The sequence below is a fragment of the Carex rostrata genome, chromosome 4 (assembly GCF_964058835.1).
Source record: "Carex rostrata chromosome 4, lpCarRost1.2, whole genome shotgun sequence".
Lineage (NCBI taxonomy): Eukaryota > Viridiplantae > Streptophyta > Magnoliopsida > Poales > Cyperaceae > Carex > Carex rostrata.
The window spans coordinates 1,841,145-1,867,939 of record NC_135921.1 but is presented as its reverse complement, the minus strand read 5'-3'; the positions used below and the strand labels follow the sequence as shown (position 1 = coordinate 1,867,939).

The 26,795-nt window shown below is 34.2% G+C and overlaps 3 protein-coding genes across 3 annotated transcripts; 1 reads left to right on the top strand and 2 right to left on the bottom strand.

Annotated features, from left to right (window-relative positions):
• Positions 1–1,448: 1,448 nt before the first annotated feature.
• LOC144552638 (mavicyanin-like) lies at positions 1,449–3,002 on the top strand. The gene is made up of 2 exons (XM_078300628.1): positions 1,449–1,682; positions 2,441–3,002. The coding sequence occupies exons 1-2, from the start codon at positions 1,517–1,519 to the stop codon at positions 2,788–2,790; spliced, it is 516 nt and encodes a 171-aa protein (XP_078156754.1). The 5' UTR covers positions 1,449–1,516; the 3' UTR covers positions 2,791–3,002.
• Positions 3,003–3,105: 103 nt separating this feature from the next.
• LOC144552637 (protein RAE1-like) lies at positions 3,106–9,378 on the bottom strand. Its single transcript, XM_078300627.1, has 12 exons — positions 9,165–9,378; positions 8,494–8,572; positions 8,058–8,144; positions 7,649–7,714; positions 6,179–6,372; positions 5,423–5,564; positions 5,119–5,199; positions 4,891–5,028; positions 4,655–4,732; positions 4,473–4,544; positions 4,106–4,186; positions 3,106–3,368 (listed from the first exon to the last, which is right to left on the bottom strand). Exons 2-12 carry the CDS (start codon positions 8,551–8,553, stop codon positions 3,321–3,323), a joined length of 1,047 nt encoding a protein of 348 aa, XP_078156753.1. The 5' UTR covers positions 8,554–8,572; positions 9,165–9,378; the 3' UTR covers positions 3,106–3,320.
• A 6,275-nt stretch (positions 9,379–15,653) lies between these two features.
• Positions 15,654–16,450, bottom strand: LOC144552636 (uncharacterized). Its single transcript, XM_078300626.1, has one exon. It carries the CDS (start codon positions 16,366–16,368, stop codon positions 15,913–15,915), a length of 456 nt encoding a protein of 151 aa, XP_078156752.1. The 5' UTR covers positions 16,369–16,450; the 3' UTR covers positions 15,654–15,912.
• Between the last annotated feature and the right edge of the window lie 10,345 nt (positions 16,451–26,795).

Sequence of the window (26,795 nt, the reverse complement as noted above, 5' to 3'; positions counted from 1 at the left end):
GGTTTAAAAAATGGTTGCTCACTTTAAGTGATGTAGTTGTAAAGAATTATTGCTAACCAGATCCAAAATAATTTGTCAAAACTGCTTCAACTTTTTAATTCGATGAAATATTATTGGGGGAAGATTAAAACACACTTGCACTTTCCTTTTGTAAATGCTGGCCATGTATTTGCACATTGTTTTTTTTATATTAATTACTTTACGATTATAAATATATGTGCATGTTAAGCCAGACAAATAACACGTTAAATGCATGGTATTAATCTAAGTTGAGATGATTATAGTCATGAATAAATGACAACAACCTTAATGAAAAAGCATTTCAATTTTTGCAGCGACGCAGAGATATCTACTAACACTCCCATGACCATAGTAAATTTATTATAAAAAGCTAAAATTCTCCCCTTAAGGGAAAGCAATGGATTTTGTTAAATTTGTCAAAAGGAGAGGAAAGCATAAGATCCAAAAAGTAAATGTTGCACAAAAACAGGATCCAAAAGATGCAAAATCAGAGCTCATTGTTGTCATTGTTGTCATGAATCAACTTTCAATAATATTAAATTATCAAAATGGAATAGGTAGGTTACAAATTTTTTACCAGTACAGCATGCTGTTGCCATGCAATTGATATGTTCATATGGTGTTATTTAAATAACATGTCGGCTAATTAAAGGTAGCATAACTAAACAGAATAAATTCCAGAGCATGTACATCTTATTCGCCCAAAAATCATGTGAAAATAAAAGAAATATGTTCTAAAAAAAGACTATATTTATGAATAGTTCGTGTTTAAAAAGATGAAGAAGAAAAGAGAAGATATCGTAAAAGTTTATTTTCTCTACATCTTTATTCGAAGGTGTCGAAAATTACTGAATTTATACACAACATTTACCTCCTCTCTTTTTTTTCTCTCTAATTTTTTGGTTCTTGAGCAAATAACCCTCATCGGTTAGTTCTAATCCAAGCTCTATCCATTTGCTATACATTGAAAGCCTCTTAATAAAAGAATAGTTCATTTGGTACTGCAATTAATATTAATTATCTACCAAAATATGAAGAATGGCCAATAAAAACAAAAAAGAATAAAATGTAGAAGTAAAAGCAACTTTGACTAAGAATAGAACAATCAGGTGGTTTTACACTGTATAAAAATTTATCTCTGAGAAAAACCATCCCAAAAAAGTTGTTCTTTATTGGCAAGGAAAAAGGAAGCAAAAAAGCAAGAAATAAAAATATGTGAAGGTAATAAGATGCTACCTCCATCTCCTCAAGCTAGGCATCTTAGTCTCTATAGTCTATCAGGGATTCCCACCTCTTTAATTACCAGAACAAGACACAAGATAAAGAATTTAGATAAAAAAGTTTATATGGAGAAATATTTATGTCATTAGTCTACTAAAAGCACCTTATTCCTTAACACCTGTACAAAGGCACCTAGTTTTAATTATATAGCTCTTACAAGTATAAAGGCAGCTTGTCATCTTCATTTTTTTTCTAACTCAGAGAACCAACAGAAATGGCTTTAATTAGATCATTAGCTCTTGGCATGCTTGTTCTCTTGAATACTGCCATGTGGGCCTCGGCAACCGACTACACTGTCGGTGACATGTCTGGCTGGACCGCTGGTGAGGATTATACCAAGTGGGCCAATGCGCAAAATTTTCAAGTTGGCGATAACCTCTGTAAGCTTTTTTTTTTTCTGACAAATTGTTTCGGTTTTGGCTATTCATGAACAGTTCATTTCAGGAGATGATGAATTCAGCTTTAGTTAGTGCAATTATGCTGTTCTAACTACACAATTGATCAGACACACTATATAAATATATGATTTACCAACTGATTATATAAAGGTTCCGTAAGCATCGCCACAGTTGAGGTGAAAAGGAACTTTGCCTTTTACTAATTAATTAAGTGATACAACTTCAACAAGGGGTGAAGATTTTGACAGAGCAGTTTCTAATTCATGCAACGCACAGACAATAGAGTCAAAACAGTGCTACACATGACTCGTGTGTTGCACGAATTAAAAACCGCTATGTCAAAATGTTTACCCTTCAACAAGAACCTTGTTAGTAGCCTAGAACTGGTTCATACTGGTCCACAAGCTAATTACCCTCAACTATTGCTAGATTTTACTTGCAAATTACCTTCTACTTGATCTGGCCTTTGGTTTGCCAAAGTTGATTTTTTTTTTTTTATTGATGTCAAGAGTATAAAGACAACATAATTAGGCCTAAGAGCACCAAATAATAGCTAATTAAGATAGAACTCGAGCTAATATGAACCCATGCTCCATTGATGGACATATTGATTGGCAGATTATACAAAACAAGCTGCACTTCAAGCAGATGCATCACTAATTTTCATTTTCCTTTTTTTAATACAAAATAGTGTACATTAAAAGTATATTATATCAATTCCTTATACTTTGAAAATACAGTATTCAATTTTGCCACCGGGGCCCACACCGTGACAGAGGTGACACAGAGCGACTACGATTCCTGCTCGTCATCCAATACCGTCAGCAACACTTCACCAACCACAGTCCCCTTAACATCTGCTGGGACCCACTACTTCATTTGTGGCGTGCCTGGCCATTGCAGCTCTGGCCAAAAGCTCGCTGTTACGGTCGGCGGATCGGGTTCGACTTATGGGTCAACGAATAGTACAAGTACAACCTCTCCAACATACACCAACACCTATAGTGCAGCAAACCTCGTACCAGTCGGGTCCAATGCGGCGATTCTTACCGGACTCGTAATGTTGTTGTTGGGCTTTTCCTGGGCCTAGATAATTTCTGGTATCTAATGTGAATATGTGATGAATATCATAGTTGATATCATGCGTATTTGTTTAGTGATGCTGTTTTGCTTCATTTTGACTGAGGTTCGTTGTTGAATTCATGTACTGTTGCAACCTGATTTACGCTTGTGATGTACTTTTTTATGTAATATTTTAAGTGTGTGCACACATGCACTCACCTAATAAGTGGTTACTGGGTGTTGTGATCAGCTATTGCATTGTTAGTTAGTTTATTAAACAATTCATATATTCAAATATGCAACAAAATTAAGGAAAAAACTGGGGAAAAACAATGATGAATTCAGGCAGTTAATATGAGCTAATGAACTAAACAATTACTATTGCACCATTTACATGCGCAAATAGGAAGAGAGAAAAAAAACAACAACAAACTGGAAACTAACAGAGGACTAAGAGAACATAACAACACTTTCTCTTGTAAATCTGGCCTACAATACATGCAACTAAAACCCAAAAGACTAAGCAGAGTACTGTTTTATAATTCACAGTAGCATCGTCTATTTTCTTCCTGTGCCAACACGGGGCTTTCCTTTAACCTCAGATTCCTGCTCAGAGAAAATAATAAAGATGTTAGTAACAGTTCATGACAATGAAAAAGACCACTACATAAAATTTGGCCAAAAAAGAGAACACGTTGCAATTATAGATGCGACACACCATTAGCAAATCAATTTAGATTACAAGTGTAGTCCCACCTTTCGAAAATGCTAAACTCAACCTTTATTGCCCCCATAAGGGCACAAATTGTGACCCCACTTTGTAATAATTTGCCCAAAATATTTGAGTTAACTGCCAGATGACTTGTTTTGGAGATATTATGTGAACAGATGTTCTGTTTGAAACCCAGTTTTTGGTCTTAAACTGATTCCAATGCATCCTGAGCAGATATCTGATGTACAAAATATTGTGTCTACATTAGAACTTTTCCCGACATTAAAATATTTAGTAGCTTTAGGATACCTTCTAAGGGCAACCCCATTTAACCCTTAGAATATATTAAAAATGACACAGATACCCTCTAAAAATGAGAAATCTTGGGAATCACCCCAAAAACATACATGTTCTGTGCTCGTATAAAAGCCGAAAAGTATAATATCCAGAGTACCCTGATGCTTATCTCTAAAAAATGAAGGTTGGATACTTGTGCACTTTTGCTGGAATACATGAGTGGAAGGGTATCCAAGCATATAATTGTTTTTGTTTAGTGTAGGCTACACATGATATAATGCAGTACAGGCATACAATAATATATTCACTACTGTAATAAAAAATTAAAATTGACCTGTGTGGAGTGCAAGTAGATGTATGACTTTGCAGTTGAAGGATTATTATTTTCTGCACCTTTGCTCCAGTCATAACAAACCTGCACGATGAAATATTATCAGTTTGAGAGTTCGATTTAATGGTATACTAGCCTCAAATTGCATTCCTGTATTAATATTACATACTAAGTACCAAAAAAATCTCTCTTTGTTAATTCTTCCCCCTTCCTCAGATTTTGGTTTTAAGTCTATGATTGGAATTAGATAATGTGAGACTCAAAAATAAAAATATTGTGCATACTCTAAAATCTGAAGTGCAGCAGTTTAAAAAAAAGAAAGAAAGGTAATGCGAAACCATGCTAAAAAACAAGAGATTGTGTGACTCACGGCATATGCATAGATTGAACCATCCGCATTGAATGCACCGCATGGGATAGGATTAGGGCACCTGCTGAAAGCCTAAAAGATAAAAATAAATGAACAATGATAAAGAGAGGGTATAATAGTAACAAGTAAGAGAATCAATATTCTTTGAAACTAAGGTTAATAACAAAGTGACAAAATCAGACCTTGAGTCTTTGTTTACTGTCCTTGTCCCAAAAATTGAATGCACCATCGGATCCAGCAGTGGCAAACGTGTGATGCACCTTATAAAATTAAAGCAAAAGAAAAACAAGTACCAAAAAAGTCATATTATTTGGCTCTATCTATTAATTGCAGGAACAAACCGTTTTTATAGGAAACACAAAATATGATAATAATAAGTGTTCTATATTTGAATATAATTCAGATTCAAGGAGCTCACAGGGTGAAAGTTCAAAGAGTTGACAGAATAAATCTCACTGCCACTGGGTCCTTCTCTGTGGCATTTAAAAGTAAAGTTCTTGCTCTGTTGGGCATCGTCTAGGTGGTGCACACCAACCCGGCCTTCAATTGACCCCACCTGTCATATATAGATCAAATTCTAGTCATTTATTGCTTAACTAATGACCACAATAAAATTACCAATTTAGCGGCCTAAGAAGACTCATACCAGAAAACCTTGTTGATCAGGAAAAGCAGCAAGGCACCTAGTTTGATACTTGAGAGGAGATTGGATTCGCTTGAACTCCGTCTTCATATGCCATAAGAATAAATAATCCACATACAAGTAAATAAATGTATTCTAATAAAACAAATCAGTAACTACATTATATCACATGCTTATATTCAACAAAATTACCAAAAATGCACATGGCATTGTTGCAATGCAATTGATTATACAACCTATGCATATTCCGAGCAGACAATTACAACATTTATTCTTTTGTCCAATTGAAAAGGTCAAATAATCTCACCTGAGGGTTCTGCAGGTTGTAAACAATGAGATTCCGATCAGAAGTCCCCACAACCATGAGCGGATAATTAACAGTTATGGCATAGCACTTCTCTGGCAGCTGCTGTACATGGGCTGGCTGGGCTTGCCTTGTGTCCCAGTACCTATTTCACAAAAACCAGTACATAAGCAAATGCCAGAATATATGCTGAAAACCACTGGAACTTAGATTAGTACTAAACCCTAAACCCTTTAACCTTATTACATCAGTGGAGAATTACTACAAGTTGTGATTTGTATTATTAATCGGTCGATAAGTTTACTGCACAGTATATTGGACTGGATGTGATTAGCAAATAGACTTTAAGTTCAGGAAACAATTAGCAATTTCAAGTGCACACAAATGCAGACGTGCAAAATATAAAATAAGTACTCATTCAAAACAAGAGATATTATGGGTAACACTGAAAATATAGAAAATTCAATGCAAAGCATCAGACAAGATACCTACCAGACAACAAAATTAGCCCATCCACAAACCCACTGTTACAGTCTTACAGATGACGTAATATTGTGAGGTTTTTGTAAGGGCAAACATGAAATTATTGCTTAGTATGAAAGTGTTTGATAAAAAAAACTACCTGTGTATTATTTACAATTTAGAGAACTTGTAGTAACTCCTGTACACTAGGTTAACCTACGACTTTGTAAATATTCATTTTTATTAATGAAATTCTTAATGGGCACCTTGCCTGTTTAACCTTAAAAAAAAAAACACCTGACAGTTTTGTCCCAGCTGCCGGAAACGAGGAGGTTCATCTGAGGGATCCACGCAACCTCTTTGACCGGGGCATCATGCATGGCAACAGTAGTGGGCTGCCCGCCTGACAGCAGGGGCCACATTTTTACCTGCTTGTCGCACCCTCCTGTGAACACTGTCGTCCCGTCATCCTTCCATGCCGAGCATAACACCTGTGAAATAAGACCAATTGAAATTACAGTCGTTTGAACTTCGTGCGAAAATGGGAATGTGAACAAGCTTAAAATATGGGGAGAATGCATATTCTATTAGGAGTGAGGCTATGGTACTATGCATAGTGCACTTTGGTCCGTACTAAGGAACCATATTTTCATTTTCAAAGTCTAAATAGTCGATCCGAACCATTCATCATAAACTCCATATGAGAATGTACTTGGAGGCCAAATTTTACATTATTTTTAATTTGCTTACTATTTTTTTTGGAGAGGTTGAAAATCACTAATTTCAAATGGTCTAAAATCTTTAGATCAAGTGATTTTGTACCTATTTAAAAAAATATTAAAAAAAATCTAAAAAATGTAAAATTTGACATCTGGGTACATTTTCATATGAAGATCATGTTGAGCAGAATGGATTCACTGTTTGGATTTTTAAAATAGAGATATGAATCCATAGTATGAACCAAGTGCGCTATGCATAGTACCATAGCGTCACTCTTCTATTAGGTAAACTAGAGAGAGTTTGGATAAATGTTTGTGTGTGAACAGGGGCAGAACCAGAAAATTGAGATAGCGGAGGCTGGATAAAATAAGTTTCTGTGATTTCATTTTATGAGGGGAGCTAATGATATATTTTTTTGTAAAAATTAAAAATTTTAAAGGACAACTGAAAATTTCCAATTTATAGGTTCCTCTATCTACTTTCACCCCTGTGTGTGAAGCTTAGTTTTGATAGCACTTGACTATTGAAAATTGGAGGTACATGTGATTTCTAGGGTTATATATTTTAATGTGGCCAATTACGAATAGACTTGTCCATATACTTCGGTTCATATGTTTGGAATTTTGGATGGTCCAACTGGTTGAGATAAAATGCAACTTACGAGTACCATCAACAAATTCAAATAAATAGCATCTTTGTATCAGTTTGAGATCCTGTAGACTGGTATTACCAGACCAAAAATGCACAACAAAACCATTTTACTGTTTGCTTCTTTTGGTTTGTGTAACAAACAACAACAACACCACCAAGCCTTTAGTCCCAAACTTAGTTTGTGTAAATGTTATGAAAATACTAAGAGAGGGGCGGTATGTATAATATTTTGTGATGTTTTCCGGGGGTCTCTAAAGATATTCTGGTTTTATAAATATATACTTCAAGGTTCGGTCAAAAAAACTGTTTCAAAGGTTTATTTTATGAACAAAAATGAATTAAGAAAAAAAAATATTAGAAATGAGAATAATAAAATAAAAGTGAAAGTGGTTGTACCGGTTGGTCGTGTGAAATTGATGCCTTAGGCTGGCTACTTCCAGAATGAATCTCCCAGCACCTGACCTACATAGTATATACAGCAAATATCTTGAATAATGAATATCTTGTGCTTCAGGTCTAAATCTTGATTTCTGAGGTACAAAAAGACAATCCGAGCCACTCATACATTTTATACTTCTACATTTTCATTAGTTATCCCTTTGGATAGGACATAAAGACCATTAATTCTAAACAATCTTATACCATCCAAGAGCAATGATTTTCTCCCCATCCAAAACAGTATTCAAGAATATCTAAAAAATAGAACTTGTGTGGCACAAATTAGCTGTTGAAATATTAAGATCTAGCAAGCACAAGACAATCAGTGCTTTGCCTAATTCAAACAAAATTGAAAAATTAAACACACCTGATTATCCCAAGATGTTGCGACCAGATGATTCGCTTTTGGGCTGAAGCTTAGACTAGAAATTGAGTCACTAGGAGAAGGTGTCACCTGAATTATTTACAGGTACTAAAATTTATACAAGAAGATATAGGAAATGCACAGTACAAGGATCTCACTAATTTTCTGTTTTATTTTTTTACTTTCACGCTGAATTATACACCACTGGAATACAAAAAAAGTGAATTGCTACTGAATTATACACCACTATTTGCTTTCGATAAGTTAAAAAATAATCGGGTAGAAAAAAAAAATGCAGAACAGTTGATATCCTCACATTTATGTTATTTAAAAAACCAATATAATATAAAACCTTGAAAATTTTATCTGGGTAGAATGGATAGAAACACAGTGCAATTTTTTTTGACAAGGACTAAATAAATATATATACAAATTATACCTCGAAGGATTTGTTTGGGTTGACGTTAGTCGCAGCAGTACTAAGACTTGAAAATGCCATATCTTATTTCTCACAAAGCCTACAGTCAACAAATGAAATTAAGCACAATATCATTCCAAAATTGCAAATTCAAAATAAAAGAACATATACAAAAACCAAAAGAAAGCATACAAAACTGTTCTTTTGGTAACTCATGACCAATTTTACCATAACATAAACCCTGCATTTCATACATTTGCAATACTTAACAGCATTGTTTTGGCCATTCTAAGAAAAAATAAACTTACAACAAGATAGAAAGTGTACCTACAACAAAATGTTCTATTTGGATTTTGCAAAAGCACTAAAACTATACTTACATAATAAAAGTAAATATATTCATGATTAAGCAAAAAAAAATGGAACCAAATCGGATTTCCAGACATATTGGTGAATAGCAGCACTAGTTGACAATGAAACCAACAAATTCTAATCAGAAGCAAAGAAAATGAATCATCTTTACAGATGATAGGTAAGGCCACTTAAAGAAGGGTATAATCGCGGAAAAATAGGAACAAAAAGGAAAGAAAGCCTTACATTTTTCTTCCTATGATCGACTAAAAAGCACAACCTAACCGTAAAGTTTTAAGAAACTAAGAAGAAGAATCAAAGATAAACAGTAGAAAGCCTACTAGTGGTTTTAGAGTAGCGAAGGTCGTAGAGAGGCGAAAGCCGCCGAGTGCGCACGAGGTGCTCGACAAAATGCCTGTGATTTGCGCAAGGGATAACTACAATCTTGCCAATCGGACGGTTCGAAAAAAAGCGAGGTTTAAAATGGCGAATGAAGCAACGGTGGATATAAGTACACGTCGAACGGCGCTCGTAGCGTTGGATCTAAGCTTTTATAATAGAGTCGAGCGATCGATGATGTACACGCTGAGCAGGTCACCGGCGTATGATCTAAGCTAAAAGTGGACAAATCAACGGTCATACGAAAAAATAGCTTTGCAGCCAAGCGAGATTGTTTATTAATAGAAAATATTGTAAAATAATAGAAGAAAAGAGAAATAGTTATCTTTATTTTTGGATGCATAGAAAATAAGTGGAAGTTTTCCGATCAAAGTGTTTCCTTTTTTATTTTATTTTCAGTTGTTTTCTATTCTCTGTAATAATATTTCGACTTGAAACCTTTTTTTTTTAACAGAGAAATTTTTACCGATCCTTTTATGTTATGAAAATTTCAAGATACTATTTCTCTTTCTCTCTAATATATTATAGTATTTCTATAAATAAAAATTCTCCAGCCAATCTATACAGTGAATTTATATTAGTCAGCTACTGACCTGATAAGATAATAATTTTTTTTTTACAAAAACTATAAGAACTTAAATGCCATTTCGATTCCAAATTTTTTTTTTTTGACCGAAATGGCAATTCGGTCACAAGTATTTTTATAATTTCACAACGTATTTTTTTCTCGAAATCTTTCAAAACGATTGGGACCGAAATAGCAATTCGGTTCTAAAAAATAAAGAAAGGAGGACCGAAATGGCATTTTGGTTCTTATGATTTTTGTAAAAAAAATAAAAATCATCTTGGTTTCGTAAAAATATTTTTTCTAAATATGGTTTATAAAAATAATTCCAAATGGGTCCGACTACAAACTTTTTTGTAATTATGCCATTCTGAGCAGATCAATCGATCTCTTAGAAAAGTTGAGTGCCATTATTAGTACGCGATCCTTTTGTGCAACTTCGCCAAAAGTAGTGAAGGTAGCTAGGGAGTAGGGTCTAGGGAGGGACAAAATTGATGCCAACAAATAGAGCTTAATTAATCCTCATCTTATTTTTGTGCTACTTCTTAATCTGTATGTGTTAAATACTTAAATATGCCAACAAATAGATGCTCATGCTCATACTTTTTGTTGGAAACGAAAACATCAAACATGTGATTGTGTGGCCTTCGAATGAAAATAAAATCAATTGGAGGGAGGAAGGGACAAAAGTGCCCAAAAAAGTTAAGGTTCTGGTCAAATTAAAATTAGACGATCCAATTAATTATTGGAATTTATAATATATGAAAGGAGACAAAAAAAAAAAGTACTAAATAGTAATTGTTGAATCCTATTATCTTTTATTTCATCTTTTTTATATATATTTTTTTTAACTCTGGTTGCTACATTTAATGAACATAATGTTTTATTTATAGAAATTAATAAAAAATAATATAGAAAAATAGATTGATGCGGTAATATTTCGATAGTATAAAAGGAATCAAATTATTGTGACGATTCGTTTATGAACTTCTAAGTAAACTGAATCAATTATTGACGCCGTACAGAACAGAAATTTGTTCTATAGGCGTGCGATACCAATAATCTTCAGAGATTAAAATTCAGAGATCACCAAAATAAAGGGGAGATATGTCTCTCCTTAATTTTTTTTATAACAGAAATAATTTCTAGCAAAAATTGTCTATATTATTCACCCACAAGCCGGGTAATATAGCTACTACTCAATGCAGAAACTAAATAAGGAAAGTTACCAATATTTGGTAACATAATATAGAAATAATGCAAATTCCTAAATAATAATTTAAACAGTAGCGAGCTGCTGTCCAGAGGCAAAATTCAGAAATAAAATCTAAAGGTAAAATATTACCACAAGACTAAAGTAACTAAATATTTTGCTGATTTACTTGCTGAAATTAAGTTTCTGATTCAGGTTCTGATTCAAGTGCTCCTGCATCAGTCGCTCCGGGTTGAAAAGAACTCGCCATCGAGTTCGTATCAGCTTCAACTGGCTCTCCAAGAAAAGGGCTCAGGTGCTTCACATTAAACACGTCAGAGGTATTCATATGACTTGGAAGACGCAACCTGTAAGCATTATCATTGATCTTTTGTAGTATCTCACAGGGTCCAATCTTTCGCTCCTTGAGTTTGTTATAACCCCTAGCAGGAAAACGGTCTCGAGTCAACACTGCCCACACAAATTCACTAACTTCGAACAGCACTTGACGACGATGACGGTCCGCCTGTGCCTTATACTTAGCATTGTTATGCTGAATGGTCAGTTTCACCTGCTCATGTATGCTCTGAAGATGCTTGGTCATCTCTTCTGCTTTCGGGTTCAATCGACCGACTCGCGGAATAGGAGCTAAATCCAGCACCCCTAATGGATTCTGACCATGAACAACCTCAAATGGACTCAATCCTGTGGTTCTGTTCTTCGATCGATTGTACGCGAATTCGGCTTGAGGTAATGCCAAATCCCACTGCTTGGGTTTAGTCCCTGCCCAACACCGCAAAAGGTTGCCCAAACTCCGGTTCACCACTTCAGTTTGGCCGTCTTGCTGAAATTCAGTTTTGTTCCCAACTTTCCCCATAAACTCTTCCATAAATTACTAACAAATTTTGTGTCACGATCAGATGTAACTGATTGAGGAACACCATGCAAACACACAATCTCCTTGAAATAGAGGTGTGCAATTTGGGCCGCATCCATTGTCTTTCTACATGCTACAAAATGCGCCATCTTGGAAAAACGATCACCACCACCAGAATGGAGTCACTGGCTCGTTGGGTGCGAGGTAAACCCAGCACAAAGTCCATGCTGACGTCACGCCAAGGGCCTTCAGGAATAGGTAAAGGAGTATAAAGGCCTGCATTAGGGAGGACTCCCTTCGACCGCTGGCACACATAACATCGCTCAACGTACTTGGAAACGTCGCTGGTCAACTTTGGCCAATAATAATAAGAAGATAACAAGGCCAAAGTTTTGTCTCGCCCAAAATGACCTTCACCATGTAACTACTACTCAATGCAGAAACTAAATAGGGAAAGTTACCAATATTTGGTAACATAATATAGAAATAATGCAAATTCCTAAATAATAATTTAGACAGTAGCGAGCTGCTGTTCAGAGGCAAAATTCAGAAATAAAATCTAAAGATAAAATATTACTATAAGACTAAAGTAACTAAATATTTTGCTGATTTACTTGCTGAAATTAAGTTCCTGATTCAAGTGCTCCTGCATCAATTATTGGGTCCTCTGGCTCTGGTGTACTGTCCGGAACTAAATCTCCTGCTCACATGTGGATATGAAATTTCTGCCAGTGAAGTCAATATTTTCATTTATTCATGATATGAACGATTATGATTAAAGTATGTGATAGGATCATGTACCAAGGGCCTTCACAAATTACTCATGAGCCAAGAATAGACCGGGATTCGAATCTCACCCATGGGCCAGCCCGAGATCAAATATGAAGAACTTATAATCCGGTAAAAACTAGGCCCAGTAAGGCCCAATAAGGCCTCGCCCAACATGGAGTCCAGCTCGGACTTAGCTTATTTCATGTCCGTACACAGCAGATGCGATTTAGTGAGCGTTACCGCTTTTATGCAATCTCCCCTAACTGCTTTGACAACGTAGAATAACAGTTAGGGGAACGATCTATTTAAGGCAGAAAGGCCCACTAATGAGGGGTCGAACTTTTTACTTCCAAGCGAGATATCATACAGGATAGATTTCAAATACCACCTAACCTTCCCACTTCGGAAACTGGTATCAACATTCTCACACTCGGCTTGTCTTCCGGAGATAGGACGAGCCCAAAACACAGTTATTTTTGCGTACGGCTTACTCTCTCCGAAATAGAATGTATTATTAGTATGAGTTGTGTCTTTTCAAAACCAAATAATCTCCATATTTAAATCATGACCGTTCAAATTATGGATGAATAGACAGATGGACGTTGTTAGCAAGAGATTCGGTTTTGTACCATCTCATTCAGATGTCACAAAAATTCCTCCCTACCCGCATTTTATTTCTCAAAGAATTAAATTAATGATTTGATTTCTTCTATATAAGTTAAATATTTCAGAAAATAATCATCAATTTCCCTGTAATATTTTCAATAAATTTCTCTAAATAAAAAAATTCTGTTTAATGAACGCAAGTTTGGATTGTGTGCTCAGAAATAGTTTACATGGATGTGGTCCCGTGAAAATATCTGGCAGACAGCCCAACTGTGTTTGGTTAAAAAACCAGACCGAACCAGTCCAAATTAGGTTTTGGGCTTCTTTTTTTCAACACCAAACTTAAATTTCAGGTCAATTGGTTCCATATTTATAGCCTTTTTAATTAATTAGTAACATACGGAACTTCATTATTAGTCAAATTAATGCTTTAGACTTTTAGTGAGTCTATAAAGAATCGTAATTGCAAATCTATAACTGGTAAAGATAAGAGTCATGTTTTGAATTTCAGAAAAGAAAAACAATAGAATCTGGAAAAAGAGAAAATTAGGTAGGTCCATACATACATATATATATATATATATATATATATATATATATATATATATATATTTTCATGTGTATGGAGCACAAGAAAAGATAGCAATGGATTTCCATTTGCATAGCACAAGCAAAGTAGAACTAGACCTCTCAACTCACGCCAACTTGCATAGTTGTATGAAAATTGATCTTACCATTTTTTGGAATTGTTTGGTAGCTGCATATTTGTACAATGACATTGTTCTTATCTTATTTTGAGATATTTCATTTATTGATCAATTTTATGAAATATGAGTTGGAGACTTCAAATAATAAACTCACACAGTTCAAATTGATCTATTTTATGAGTGATGTGTTTACATGCAAATTTTTTAATTTTCAATGACAATTAGTATCAGGTCAACAAGTCAAAATATAATATATTTTCTTAGCTTTTCAATTATAATGCATTACCATATTTATTGATGTTATTAGCCAAAATTTGCAAAAAGTAACCAAAATATGCCAAACAAACAAAATTATAACAATTACATAAATAAATTTGATCAGTAACCCATGTACGATCCGAAAAGCAAGATAACGACACGTTGCATAAAAAAAAAAACATGGGTTGGAAAGTTTGACAACATGATTAGAATTAGGTCTCAATCTGTACAACCCATTTTGATGGTGAGAATATAGGGTTTGGTCATGGTAGGTGAAATGTTACTATTCCTCTCATGCTCAACACTAATCCAATTATTCATTCAATCATGGAATCAGCCAAGATCATAGTCTTTTATTCTCCCTTTTCACATGAAAAATCAGATCTCGAGCTTGGGGTCAATTATAGAAGGTATAAATCAAACCAGGCAAAATTGCAAATTCAGAATTTAACTTAACCCAACAACAATTCGGTGGACATTCACTGATAGCAACAGGCATTGTAAAAAATTAAAAATTTAAATAAACCAACTACTCACAACCTACTTATTATTCCTGTGAATGTATAATACATATCCACATCTTTTCCTTCTATTAGTTTTTGGTTTTTCCTTTGCTTCATGACAAATTGACAACTATATTTGAACATAATATGGATTTGCTAAAATACGGTGGAACCCATTTTATACGCCACATACCACCAACTTTATAATACTAATCATGGAATATGAAATACAAAATAGAGAGAGTAGAGTAGGTCACTTTCTAGATGTGGGGTTCACAAAAACACTATCACAAAGTTTAACCTCACATGCAATTGACAGCATGACACTTCAAATCACGCTAAAAAACATATTTAAAGTGCATCCTCTTAGCTGGCCATGCTAATAATGGCATTGGCCATTGGCATTTGTCTAATAATAATAATAAACCTAACTACCGAACAGGAATTATTCGACCCGACCGATAAACTAAAATTTAAAATTAAATCAGATCCACACTATAGCTGTCACACTATCAGTCCAGTCTCGCTTTTCAACCCCTAAACCTTTAAAAAAAGACAAAGCTAGTAAGTAGGAAGTACCCTCTCAATCCCATCATCTGCCACCTGGATCGTTCCTTTCATCCTCTCTAAATCTGAAAGCATCACGACCGTCCATTTGTTGCTTTAGAAATATGCAATGCACGTGCTTTCCACTGGTAGTGTTTCCCAGTTTGCGTTACAGCTGGCCTTCATGCTATGGTGACGTCACCCCACCCATATTAGATTTTTTAATTACTTTATTAATTAGATTAATCACATTTAACAAAAACTAACAGTTGATCAGTGATCAGTGATCAGCGATCAGTAAACTAAGGTGACAGTGTTCAGCATCTAAGTCTAGATCTGGCAATAATACAGGAAAATTTAATGTGAAATGAAATTAACTAAGAAAAAGGAAAAAGACAAAAGGAAATTACAGAAAGAATCCACTAGAAAATGAAATAATACAAACAGTGGCACCACTAAACTCTCCCGATCTCTCTCTGACAAGTCTCAAACAAAATAAATAAAAAAGATCAGAATGAAATCAGCAAATGTCGATCCACAAACTAAAAATGATCTCCAGAAAGAGAACAAATAATGATAATAACAAACATTAATTATATGTGCGAAAAATTAAAACCCCACCCCCTCTCGAAGAACAGATCTCACGAGATCCACATCCACCGGACTTAGAAGGCATAGGCAACAGCGGCAGCGACCGCAGCAGAGGCGATCCAGGAGGCTGAGAATCCAGCTGCGTTCGACCCGCTAGGGGTGGTGCCAGGAGCCCCTGTTGGTGTTGTGGAGGATGTGCCAGGAGCCTCTGCTGATGGAGGAGCAGGAGGAGAAGCGATTGGAGAGCCGTCAGGAGTCGAAGTAGGAGTGGCTACGGGGGTAGTAGCGGGCGCGGTTGAAGGGGCAGGGACTGCGGCCGGTGGTGGAGTCGCCGGAGGAGGTGACACGGGTGCGGGAGTTGGAGGTGTCACCGGAGCGGGAGTTGGTGGAGTTGCCGGAGGAGGCGACACGGGTGCGGGAGTAGGTGGGGCGGTGGTCGGAGCGGCGGCGGGAGCGGCGCCAGGGGCCTGAGCGGTGGCGGAGATGAAGAGAACGGCGAGAGCCGCAGCAAGGAAGTGTAGACGCGCCATTGTCTGGATCTGTTGTAGAGAGTGAGAGGGGGAGATAATGGAGTGAGAGTAGATCTAGGGTTAGGGTTTAGAGTGAGAGGAGGTGTGAGTGGTGCTGAAAAGGGTATATATAGAGGGGTGCGATCGGAACCAAAGGTGATATTATATTATCATAACTACGCGCTTTGTTACATGGGTGTATTAAATGCTGTCCAAGGTAATATTACAGGATTAAATGATCTACGTACAGTGTAAGGTAAATCGATATTATTAAATTATGGAAAATCTAGCAAATGCAAAAATAAAGTTAAGATATAAGCTCTGTAAAAATATACAATGAATTTTAAATTAAGATATTAGCATCACTGTTGTTATATCACATAACACAATTGTGGAAGAAATATAATTATCAAACTATACAATGCACATAAAATAAAATAAATTATTGAGACGTGGTTTAGTCATTATTGACCCTTGTTATACAAGCTATGTCATACAACATTCAATATTCAACTTATCATTAATGTTATTAAAATACAATGCACATAATATAGAAGGTGGCTTAGTTAAAATAGTAGACAATTTGGTGCTGGATAACAAATTGACCGATTCAATTCCTAGAAGGCCAGAATCGTAGCATCTGTCTTTTACATGGACTCGGCGTGTAGCGTTGTTGTTCCAGGTACTTTCCACTGAAGGTGTCGGTCCTTTACTCCCTTTGTACGGCGTTTCTTTTGTTGCCTCGATCAGTGTGTCCATTGTCCATATATCCTCTACAACGAGGCACACTTACTTCACTAAAATCACCTGATTGGTTTCCTCGTGATTCGTGTTATATCAAAACGAATGTAATTGCACGGTGAGGGACGTGCTTCCACCGCTGGAGAGGATTGTGGTGTGTGTTGTTTGCGGTGGTTTCCTTTGTTTGTTTCTTTGATTTTCAGTTCCGTGTTGAACCAAATGACTTAATATCTTTAACGGGAAAAGCGTGCTACTGACATTGGGACCCCCTACCATTTACTTCTGAATAACTGCCGTATTTTTATATTTGTCCCACATTATTCTTAATTTTTGTAAAACATTTGATTTATTTAATAGAAATATATATTTTTTAAAAATATATTGACAGTGACTGCCAAATGTATTTTATACAAATGTCATTGTTAAATGTACTATTTAGCAATTATAGAAAAAATTGAATTATCTTTGACTTATATTTACAACACATTTGAATCATGAATTGTCAATGTGACAAAATCATTTTCGAATTCTGAATATTAATTATAATTTTTGAGAACATAATTGGTTTTGGACTAATAAATTCGTGCGTTCTTTTTCTTTACTTTTAAAACTAGTAAACGTACAGATAATGATAAAATTGACATGATTAAATGCACAAAATGCACGATTAAATAAAGACGAGATAATTGTTCAATTGCTCGGTGGTTGGCTAGAAAGCTGGCCTTGCTTTCACCAACCCAATTTTTTTATTAATTTATTTCAAACAATTTAATACATTATCTGAAGTATTTAATACTACAAATTACATCCACATAAATTGCTAATATTCAAGACTTCAATACAATAATAAGATGGAAGTACAGACAACCGTTGGATGAAAAATATTCCTTTACCGCAAATAGAGAGAGAGGATAATTTAGTGTGACTTTTAAAATAAAAAATGTCATACAAAATAATGTTAGGGACGGAATTAGAAAATTAAAATTGGAGAAAATAAATAAGTTATTATAATATAATTTTGTTTCATAAAGAGAGCTAAGAATTTTAAGTATTTATAAAAATTATAAAATATAGAGTACAAAATTGTTAATTTTACAAGCAATGTACTTTTAAAGAAAAAATTTTGTGAAAATTTTATTTTAAAGCAAAATTTCTTGCCCTCAATATAAAAAAAGGAAATTGATATCCTCTTACATTTTTTCCAATTTAAACCCCGAAAGTTATCTTTCTTAGATCTTCCTTATTCCTTTTTAAAAGTGGTTAATATAACTATTCTAGGTACTCTTTTAGCATGTTATTGATTGTTTAGAAATCATAAATAAAAAAAATATATGTTACCAAACCAACTTGTGCTTTGTTTTTTACAAAAATTATAAGAACCGAGTTACCGTTTTGGTTCCACCGTTTTCACAGATTTTGAGAAAAAAATACATTAAAAACTTGTGAAAATATCTCGGACCAAATTGCCATTTCGGTCCCCCCCAAAAAACAATTTCGGACCGAAATAATATTTTCGTTCTTATGATTTTTGTAAAAAAAAAATAATAATAATGTTGGTTTCATAATTTTTTTTAATTACGGTTTATAAAAAAAATTCGTTATTGTTATATATATATTTTTTGAAATCTGTATCACATGGTTTTTTCAAAATGTTGATTATACTAGCCGTTGGGGATTGTAACGTATCACCTTGCGGAGAGCTACACGTATTAAATATAAAAAAATATTGGTGATAGTGATAAAACAAGTGGTAACAATCAGAACTAATTAATATTTTTTTAAATAATGACAGGAGAGAAATGATTGGTTAGGTGTATCCCTTATCAGTGAACCATTCCAAGTCTATAATTATCTAAATTAAATTAAATATTAATAGTTTGCAATTTTGTTGGCTTCTGCACATGGAGAGATCAATAATCTTTTGGCCACTTGAAGGGTTAACCAAACTTTAAATTCCTATGAAATATTGTATAAATTCACATAAAACACATCCATTATAAAAAATATAATATTTTTTTTCTTTTAACTCAAACAATAATGAATGGTGTAGTATATAAAGCTTAATTAAAATCCAATTAATTAATAGCTCATTAATTAATAGGAAGTCTGTTGAAGTACATACCTGTTTTAGATAGACAATAATTTCAAACTGTTTAATAAATGTTTGATAGTTTTTAAAAAGATCGGTCAATTTTGAGATTTGAGACAAATGATTCGAGTGACATCCAACCTAAATTTGACTGATCAACAATACTAGTCAAATTTATCATGAATATATGACTGTTTGAATTTATTTTTATTTTTTTGCAAAATAAAGTTTTTATAAAAATTATGTTCCATAATGAAAATATAATATTTTTTTCTTACTCCATATAAACTTTTGCCTCCGCCTTGATAAAGAACATACATAAATTATCCCCTTTGACATGGCATTTCTTAACACACATAGGATTAACATTAACACTTTTTTAATATATAAAGAAGTTGAATTTGAATATTGGTAAGACCAATTTAATTGTCAGTGATTTTAATCTCAAATAATTCACTTACTAACATTATACATGAAGATAATTTTTTTATTTAATATTTTTTTCTACTATCAAACACTAATATTTTAAGAAATTTAAAAGTAATTTGGCATTTATATTTTGGCCTAATTTAACTTTGATAGCTAAACACAAGGATTATTTGCATTATTTACGGTATGCACTTTGTAAAATAATATTAATATAATTGAATGTATAATAAAAAATTGCTCTTTCCAAACCTGAAATCTCACGTGGAAAATTGACCGTTAGTGCTTAATAAATTGTCTTTTTCACATGACTGTTAGACTGTTAGATGAACTGTTAATTTTTAAAATTTGAAAAGGATACGCAAGTTATTTTAGCGTAACTTCTGAGTAAAAATGAAGTATGTTTTAAGGTAGAAAGTACAACTGTACATGGCATCGCATCTGTGTACTTTTGTTGGTATAAATTAGCTGTTACAGACTTGAACAGGACACCTCCAGTGGTGACGTACTGGAGATAACTGTGAGGTTGTCTAGAACATGCAAGGTAGATGCAACCACAGCTGGAGCCTTGCTTTTATTTGCCTTTTAACTTGTGGTTTGTGGCCGAAGTTACTTGAGATACAAAACAAAATAAGACATGTTTGGTTTGGTTTGTTTCCAAATTCCAAAATTGAATGAAAACAAGGAGAAAATTTGTACTTTGTCAAAAGTCAAACCAGCTCTTGTCTTGATATTAGTAATGTAGAGGATTTTATTTATTATTTGTATTGAATGGTATCAACCGGATAATTTGTTTCTTCCTTTTGAAGCATATACTTTTGGGGAATGAAAATTGAGTTGTTAGGAAATTGTTTGATTGCTTCATAAGAAAAGTTATCGGAATGCAACTGATAGAAGTAATTTCAAATCAAATTTTTTGGTGCTAGAAGCATTTTTATTTTATTTGTATGGTAATTGTAAATGTTGATGTAATAATTGTAATTTTCATTTTTAAAAATGTGGAGTAATTGTAATGACGTAAACACGAATTTAAAAAAAAAACTCCGAAATTAACGTATTTCTTCATATAAAATTAACAGTATCATATTTTTCCTTTAAATTTTAAAAACTTACAAATTTATCCAATTAATCATCTTTTCTATTAAAAATCATTTTAAAATTTATAAAGTACCTATTTTACTCTTAATTAAAGAAATAAAAAAAAATATGTAGCATGATTAAGTGAAATGTCCAGTCTTCTAATTAGCCAGTTTGTGAATACAAGTAGTTCATTTTCTTGTAACGCACAACCGAGCGTATACCTAAATCACATTGTGCACACATTACAAGTAGAGAAATTAACTATTTGTCCTCATAAATCGACCAATTAGAAAGCTGAACAATTTTCTTATACATAATACATATTTTTATTTTATTTAATAAAGAGTAAAATGTGTACCTTATAATTAAAAGGAGTTTTAATAAAAAAAACATAAATTGGGTAAATTCACGAATCTTTTCAATTTAGAAGGACAAATATGATATTATGAAATCTAGAGGGGAAATGCGCAATTATTCATACATAAAACCCTTATAATTTATTGAGAGATAATTAATTAATTACCACTTTTTTTCCGGAAAGAGAAGAAGGAAAGAACATTTTTGCCAAAATATATACACACCTGTAGAAAGGTCATTCAATGGTTTGTTTCATTTAGACCGACTTTGTTCTAAGTTAGTTAATTGAAAATATTTATAAGAATAAAGGTTTTCATTAAAAGTATTTTTCCAAAGGAGCCTTTTGCTTTATTTTGCAATGATAAGTCACATCACAGATAGCTGTTAGAAATTTTGACAAAGATATATATATAGCAACAGCCGGAATATCATGAAAATTATCCTACAATATAGCAGATTATATTAAGATATATACTTTAAACATTGATCTAGAATATTAATTATATAACAAATTTCAAGTTTTGAATAGATAATTAACATAAAGCTTGTACTGAAAAATCATAACAGATGAAATATGCTATTATCCTTATTTACATTGCTATATTTATTGTGCAAAATGATAAAAAAAAAAATATCAATACAGCGTGGTATAATAATGACAGGTATATATGTTAACTAGGAATTACATTGGCAAATAATGTTGTGACACAACAAAAGTAATTGAAAATGATTACTGATATGTTGTTGATTTGAGAGAGAGTTTATTATATTAATTTGTAGCTGATGAAGTACCGTAAGGTAGCCGTCAAGTTGATTAGTAGTTATTAAATATTATATTCCATCATATTGCTTTCAAAATTAGCCTTTTAGTTTTAGGTCTTCTGATTAAGGGTAACAATCAGTTGTGTTAATAGGAAGATGCATGGAATGAAATATAATAATTTTTATTTTGAAATTGAATTTATTGTTCACAACTATTCAACATAATTTTCATATAAAAATGTACTTACAGACTAAATTTTAATTTTTTTGACTATCTCTTTAACTAGAGATTGCTACTTTTGAATGGTCTAATATTTTTAGATCAAGTAATTTTCTACTTATTTAAAAATATAAAAAAGTTCTACAAAATGTAAATTGTTATCAACAAGTACATTTTTATATGGAGATTATATTGAACGGTTCTGATTGATTGTTTGGATTTTGAAAATGGAAATATTGATATATAGAGTATAGATTATAGATGTCGGTCAAGACTAGATGTTGGTCAATTTTCATGAGTCCAAGTTTACATCTCTGATTAACATAGGAAAACATCTTTAAAATTCATGAAAATTAACCGACATGTAGTCTTGACATTGTAGAACAAGACTGTGAAGTTTTATCCAAAATCTCTAAATAGATCGTGAGATATTATCACTCAAAAATTGCCTCGACCATTTGAAAAAAGCAAAAAAAAAAAATTCAGACCGGAAATATTCTATGCGGTCCAAAATTTTAAATAAAAAAAAAATCGGGCCGCATATATTCTATATGGTCCGAATTTTTAATTCCGCACAAAATATATGCGGTTTGGGTAGAAATAAAATTTTTCGAAAAACGTGGTTATTTATAATAAAATTATTTATTTTTTGGGTAAAAATAAAAATCTCGGACTATAGACTAATATGCAATAGTACTATAGTCTTACTCTAATTTTCAATATACACGTGAACATGACAGAGATGGACAAGATGCAACAAAGGAAGTGTAAAATTATAGAAAATTGTGGTTAAGAGTTTAATTGGTAATTTAAACTGTGTTATAGATTAAAGTTAAACCAAGTTTGATTACATAAAAACATATATCGTATTGAAGTTTGAAAAATGATATGTAGATATATGTGTCATGCCTTAGAAGTAAAAAAAAAAAAAAAATTCAGACGAAGGGACCATTGCAATCGGCTTTAACGGTCACAGAAATAGATGCATTTTTCAATTTTATTCAATTATATCATTAATGCGGCCATTTTTATTAATACCCCAAAAATAAAACATTTTTACCAAAATAACCTGAAATTTTTTTTTTTTTTTAAATCTAACCAGACCGCCAGGATTATTGGCGGTCCAGTTCCATACCAGACCGCCAGGACCCTGGGCGGTCCAGTAGGGACCAGGCCGCCTGGATCCCTGGCGGTCCAGTGGGGATTAATGCAGCGGATCCGAATCCGCCCCGCCCCCTTTCCCTTTCTTCTCTGTTTAGCGAACCAGACCAGACCCAAAAAAAAAAAAAAAACGGCGATCCGCCCAGCGCCGCGCCCAGCTCCGCCCAGGTGAACCCCTCTCTCTCCCTCTCTCTCTCTTCTGCCTCTCTCTCTCCCTCTCTCTCTCTCTTTCTGCCTCTCTCTCTCCCTCTCTCTCTCTAACCCATTTTGACTATTTTTGCCCCTCTCTCTCTCGTAGTGGTGTCTTTGTGGTACATTGTTCGTGATTTGGTGATTTTGGGAAGGTTTGGAGGCGAAGCGAAGGATCTCGAAACCGACTGCAACCCGCTGACTCGTTGTGTGTTCAAGCTCTCTCAGGTAATTATCTAAATCAAAACTCGTTATGAATTGCTTGTGACCTTCCCGGGTTGTTGATTTTCCCGGAAGGCGACCCGATTAGGGTTTAGGGTTAGGGTTAATTGGTTAAATTTGTAAATGAATTGTGTTAATTGGTTGGTTTTGTAAATTAATCGGTTGAATCTGTAAATTAATTGGTTTAGTTCGTAAGATTGTTGTTGGTCGAATTTGTATGGAATTGGGGCCATGACTTTGTTGTTGGGCTATATTTGAATAAAATTAATTGGATATCGGCTTTAGAATTGTAAAATTATGGTCGAATTTGTCGAATTGGTTCAATTTTGGATTATTAATAAAAATTTAGGGTTAGGGTTTACGGTTAAAAACTAAAATTGATAGTTTAGGGTTTTAAGAACAAAATTGATAATTTTTAAGAATTTTGAAGAACAAAATTGATAATTTTTAAGAATTTTGATGAACAAAATCATAATTTTTTTTATATTATGCAACCTTGTTGTTTGAATTTAAAAATTTAAAAATTGTAAGTATGTTATTTAGTTAATTATTTTTTAAATATTTCTTTTAATTATTTTTAAAATATTTATGTCGATTATTTTTTAAATATTTTCTAATTATTTTCTAATTAGTCGTTGATTACTGTACAGTTAGTATTTAATTACGCACATAATTAGCCTTCCTAATCAATTGCTGTCACTTGAAACCCTAGTTATAATGGCACCCAAAGTTGGGAAAAATAGAGGAAGAACTGAAACCGAACGCGAAGCAAAAATAGCACTCATTAATAATTTTTGGACGGCTGAAGCCTACGCGATGAGGAATTTGGAAATATTGTTTTCACCCAAAAATAATAAAGAATTTCTGAGCACTCTTGATCCATAAATTAGAAAAATGCTGATGGAAGGCTGGGTGGACAGGGTCCCTCCACCTGGATGGGGACAGTGCTGCTTATGTGAGGTGAAGGGAGATATGGTGGATATGTTCTTCTGTTATAAATGTGGCAAAGTTGTTCATCCCAATTGCATGGACCCGCATGCAGATCTGCTGAATGACGCTCGTCTCACTACGTGGGAGTGTCCTGCGTGCGTCCGTCGGGCTGAGGAAAAAAAGGGAGCAAGCTCCTCATCTCGTAAGGCTTAGACCCCAATTGTATGTTATTGTAGTATTTTATGTTTTTAACTGTAACGGTTTGTATAATTGCTATGTGAACTGGTTGTTGCTGTATGAATTTTATGTTACCTTATTCTATGGACTCGACGGTACTGTATTATTTAGTAATGTATTTGGATTTTATGAATTTTAAATTCCTGGTATTTAGGTTGAACATGGGTATGTGTATTATTTAGTACTGTATTATTTTTGAATATGCTAGAAATAAGTGTTTGTGTATGCGTATATTATACATATAGTTCACCAAAAAAATAAAAATAAAAAAAATCAAAGTTATAAAAATTTACGACATCACTTCGTATATATATCAAATATTTTATTTTTTGGCATACCCATACACATATGCATAATATTTTATTTTTTGAACTGTTTAATATTTTTTTTTTGTAAATGTAGTATGCCTAGATCTAGACGGTGGGGACCACGGCCTACGCCTGGAGCGGGTCCGGGTGGAGTGGGCCCGTCGTCTGATGAGGATATGGCTGGAGATGGAGCAGGATTTGAGCATCCGACTGCAGCGGGTCAGTCGTCTGAGGCCGAGCCTAGTTATCGCTGCCACGATCCTGACACCTTCAGTCCTCTTATGTGGACCCATCATGTCAAGCACCGTGTCTCATTGGCATCTCTTGAGGTACGTGATTATTATGCGTAATGTACACATTAGTAAAAAAATAACACGATTTGAGTCTCAGAAATTTATAATAAATACAGGACGATGGCTTACTTACGGTGAGGCACCGCAGGTCTGAGATTCCGTTTGTTCCCCATCCGTTGATGATCCAATGCCTCTTGCAGCTTGGGTTGTATCAGATTGCCATGATGCCACAGAGTAATATCAATCCGTATCTGAAGCACGGTCTAGCGGAGAGATGGCGACCTGAGACGCATACATTTCATCTCCCGCCTGGGGAGATGACAGTCATCCTCGGCGATGTGAGCGCCTTGTGGGGATTGCCTATCGATGGCGAGCCCATAGGTGGCGTCTCAGACCATCCAGACCTGCAGAGGATGATACCAGAGTTGTTAGGGTGTCATCCGAATCAGCTGCAGAAGAAGTTCAACAAGAAGAAGGGGGAGGAGGAAGAGGCCCGGTCTTCTACTTACTGTATTTCTCTGAAGTCACTCCGGGCTCACTTCTGCCAGAATCAGATGAATGGCACAGCTTGGATATAAGGACCAAAAGCCCATGCTATGCCCTTGAATTGTTGAACTCCCTCTATTAGTACTCCATTCTTGTCATAAATGGGGTCATGCCACCGCTGAAATACAGTGCCGGGATTTGTACTTGCCATAGCCTGGAGCAATGGTGCCAGATAGTTGTATGAATCCTTCCAACTACCGAATATTCTGCAAATCGCAAGTTCACGACCTCTCCACAACCTGTTATATTTTGGGATTACATGTATGTATTTGTGTCTGACGGCCATAGCCACCGCCTTGATGCTCATCGATGGGTCCAACTTAATGTCTGCCTCAATTGCATCGGCAATTAGTGATGCTGTCAGATTTGAATGGTCTGTCCTTGTGGAGGCAGACTTGCATGTATGAGGTGGTTCACACTTTTTAATTAGAGAAATTTATATATATCTCCATCAAAACTTCTCTTTTTTGATATATCCCCATGATAACTCTAAATTTAGTTATATCCCCATCAAAACTAAATGATTTTATTTATATGCCCAGTTTTTCATTTAACCTCTTAAAATTTCAGATAAATATTAATAAAATATTTAAAAGACTGTTTTGCCCTCATCATAATTACTGTCCTACTACTCATCTTTCTTTCCCACTAATTCCATACGGAAAGTATCGTTACTACATCTCCAGTATCTCCCTTCTGATTTCGACCCAGTCAGAGATCGTAGTCACTACCAAGCTCGCAAAAAAAAAAAAATAGAAGATCCAGTCAGAGATCGTTGAAGGAGATGAGGAAAGGGGCTGGAGACGGCTGGTCAGACTCCTATCAGTAAATACTAAATAGAGAGACGTAGTAAACCAAATTTAGTGATTTTTGTTGCATTAGGATCG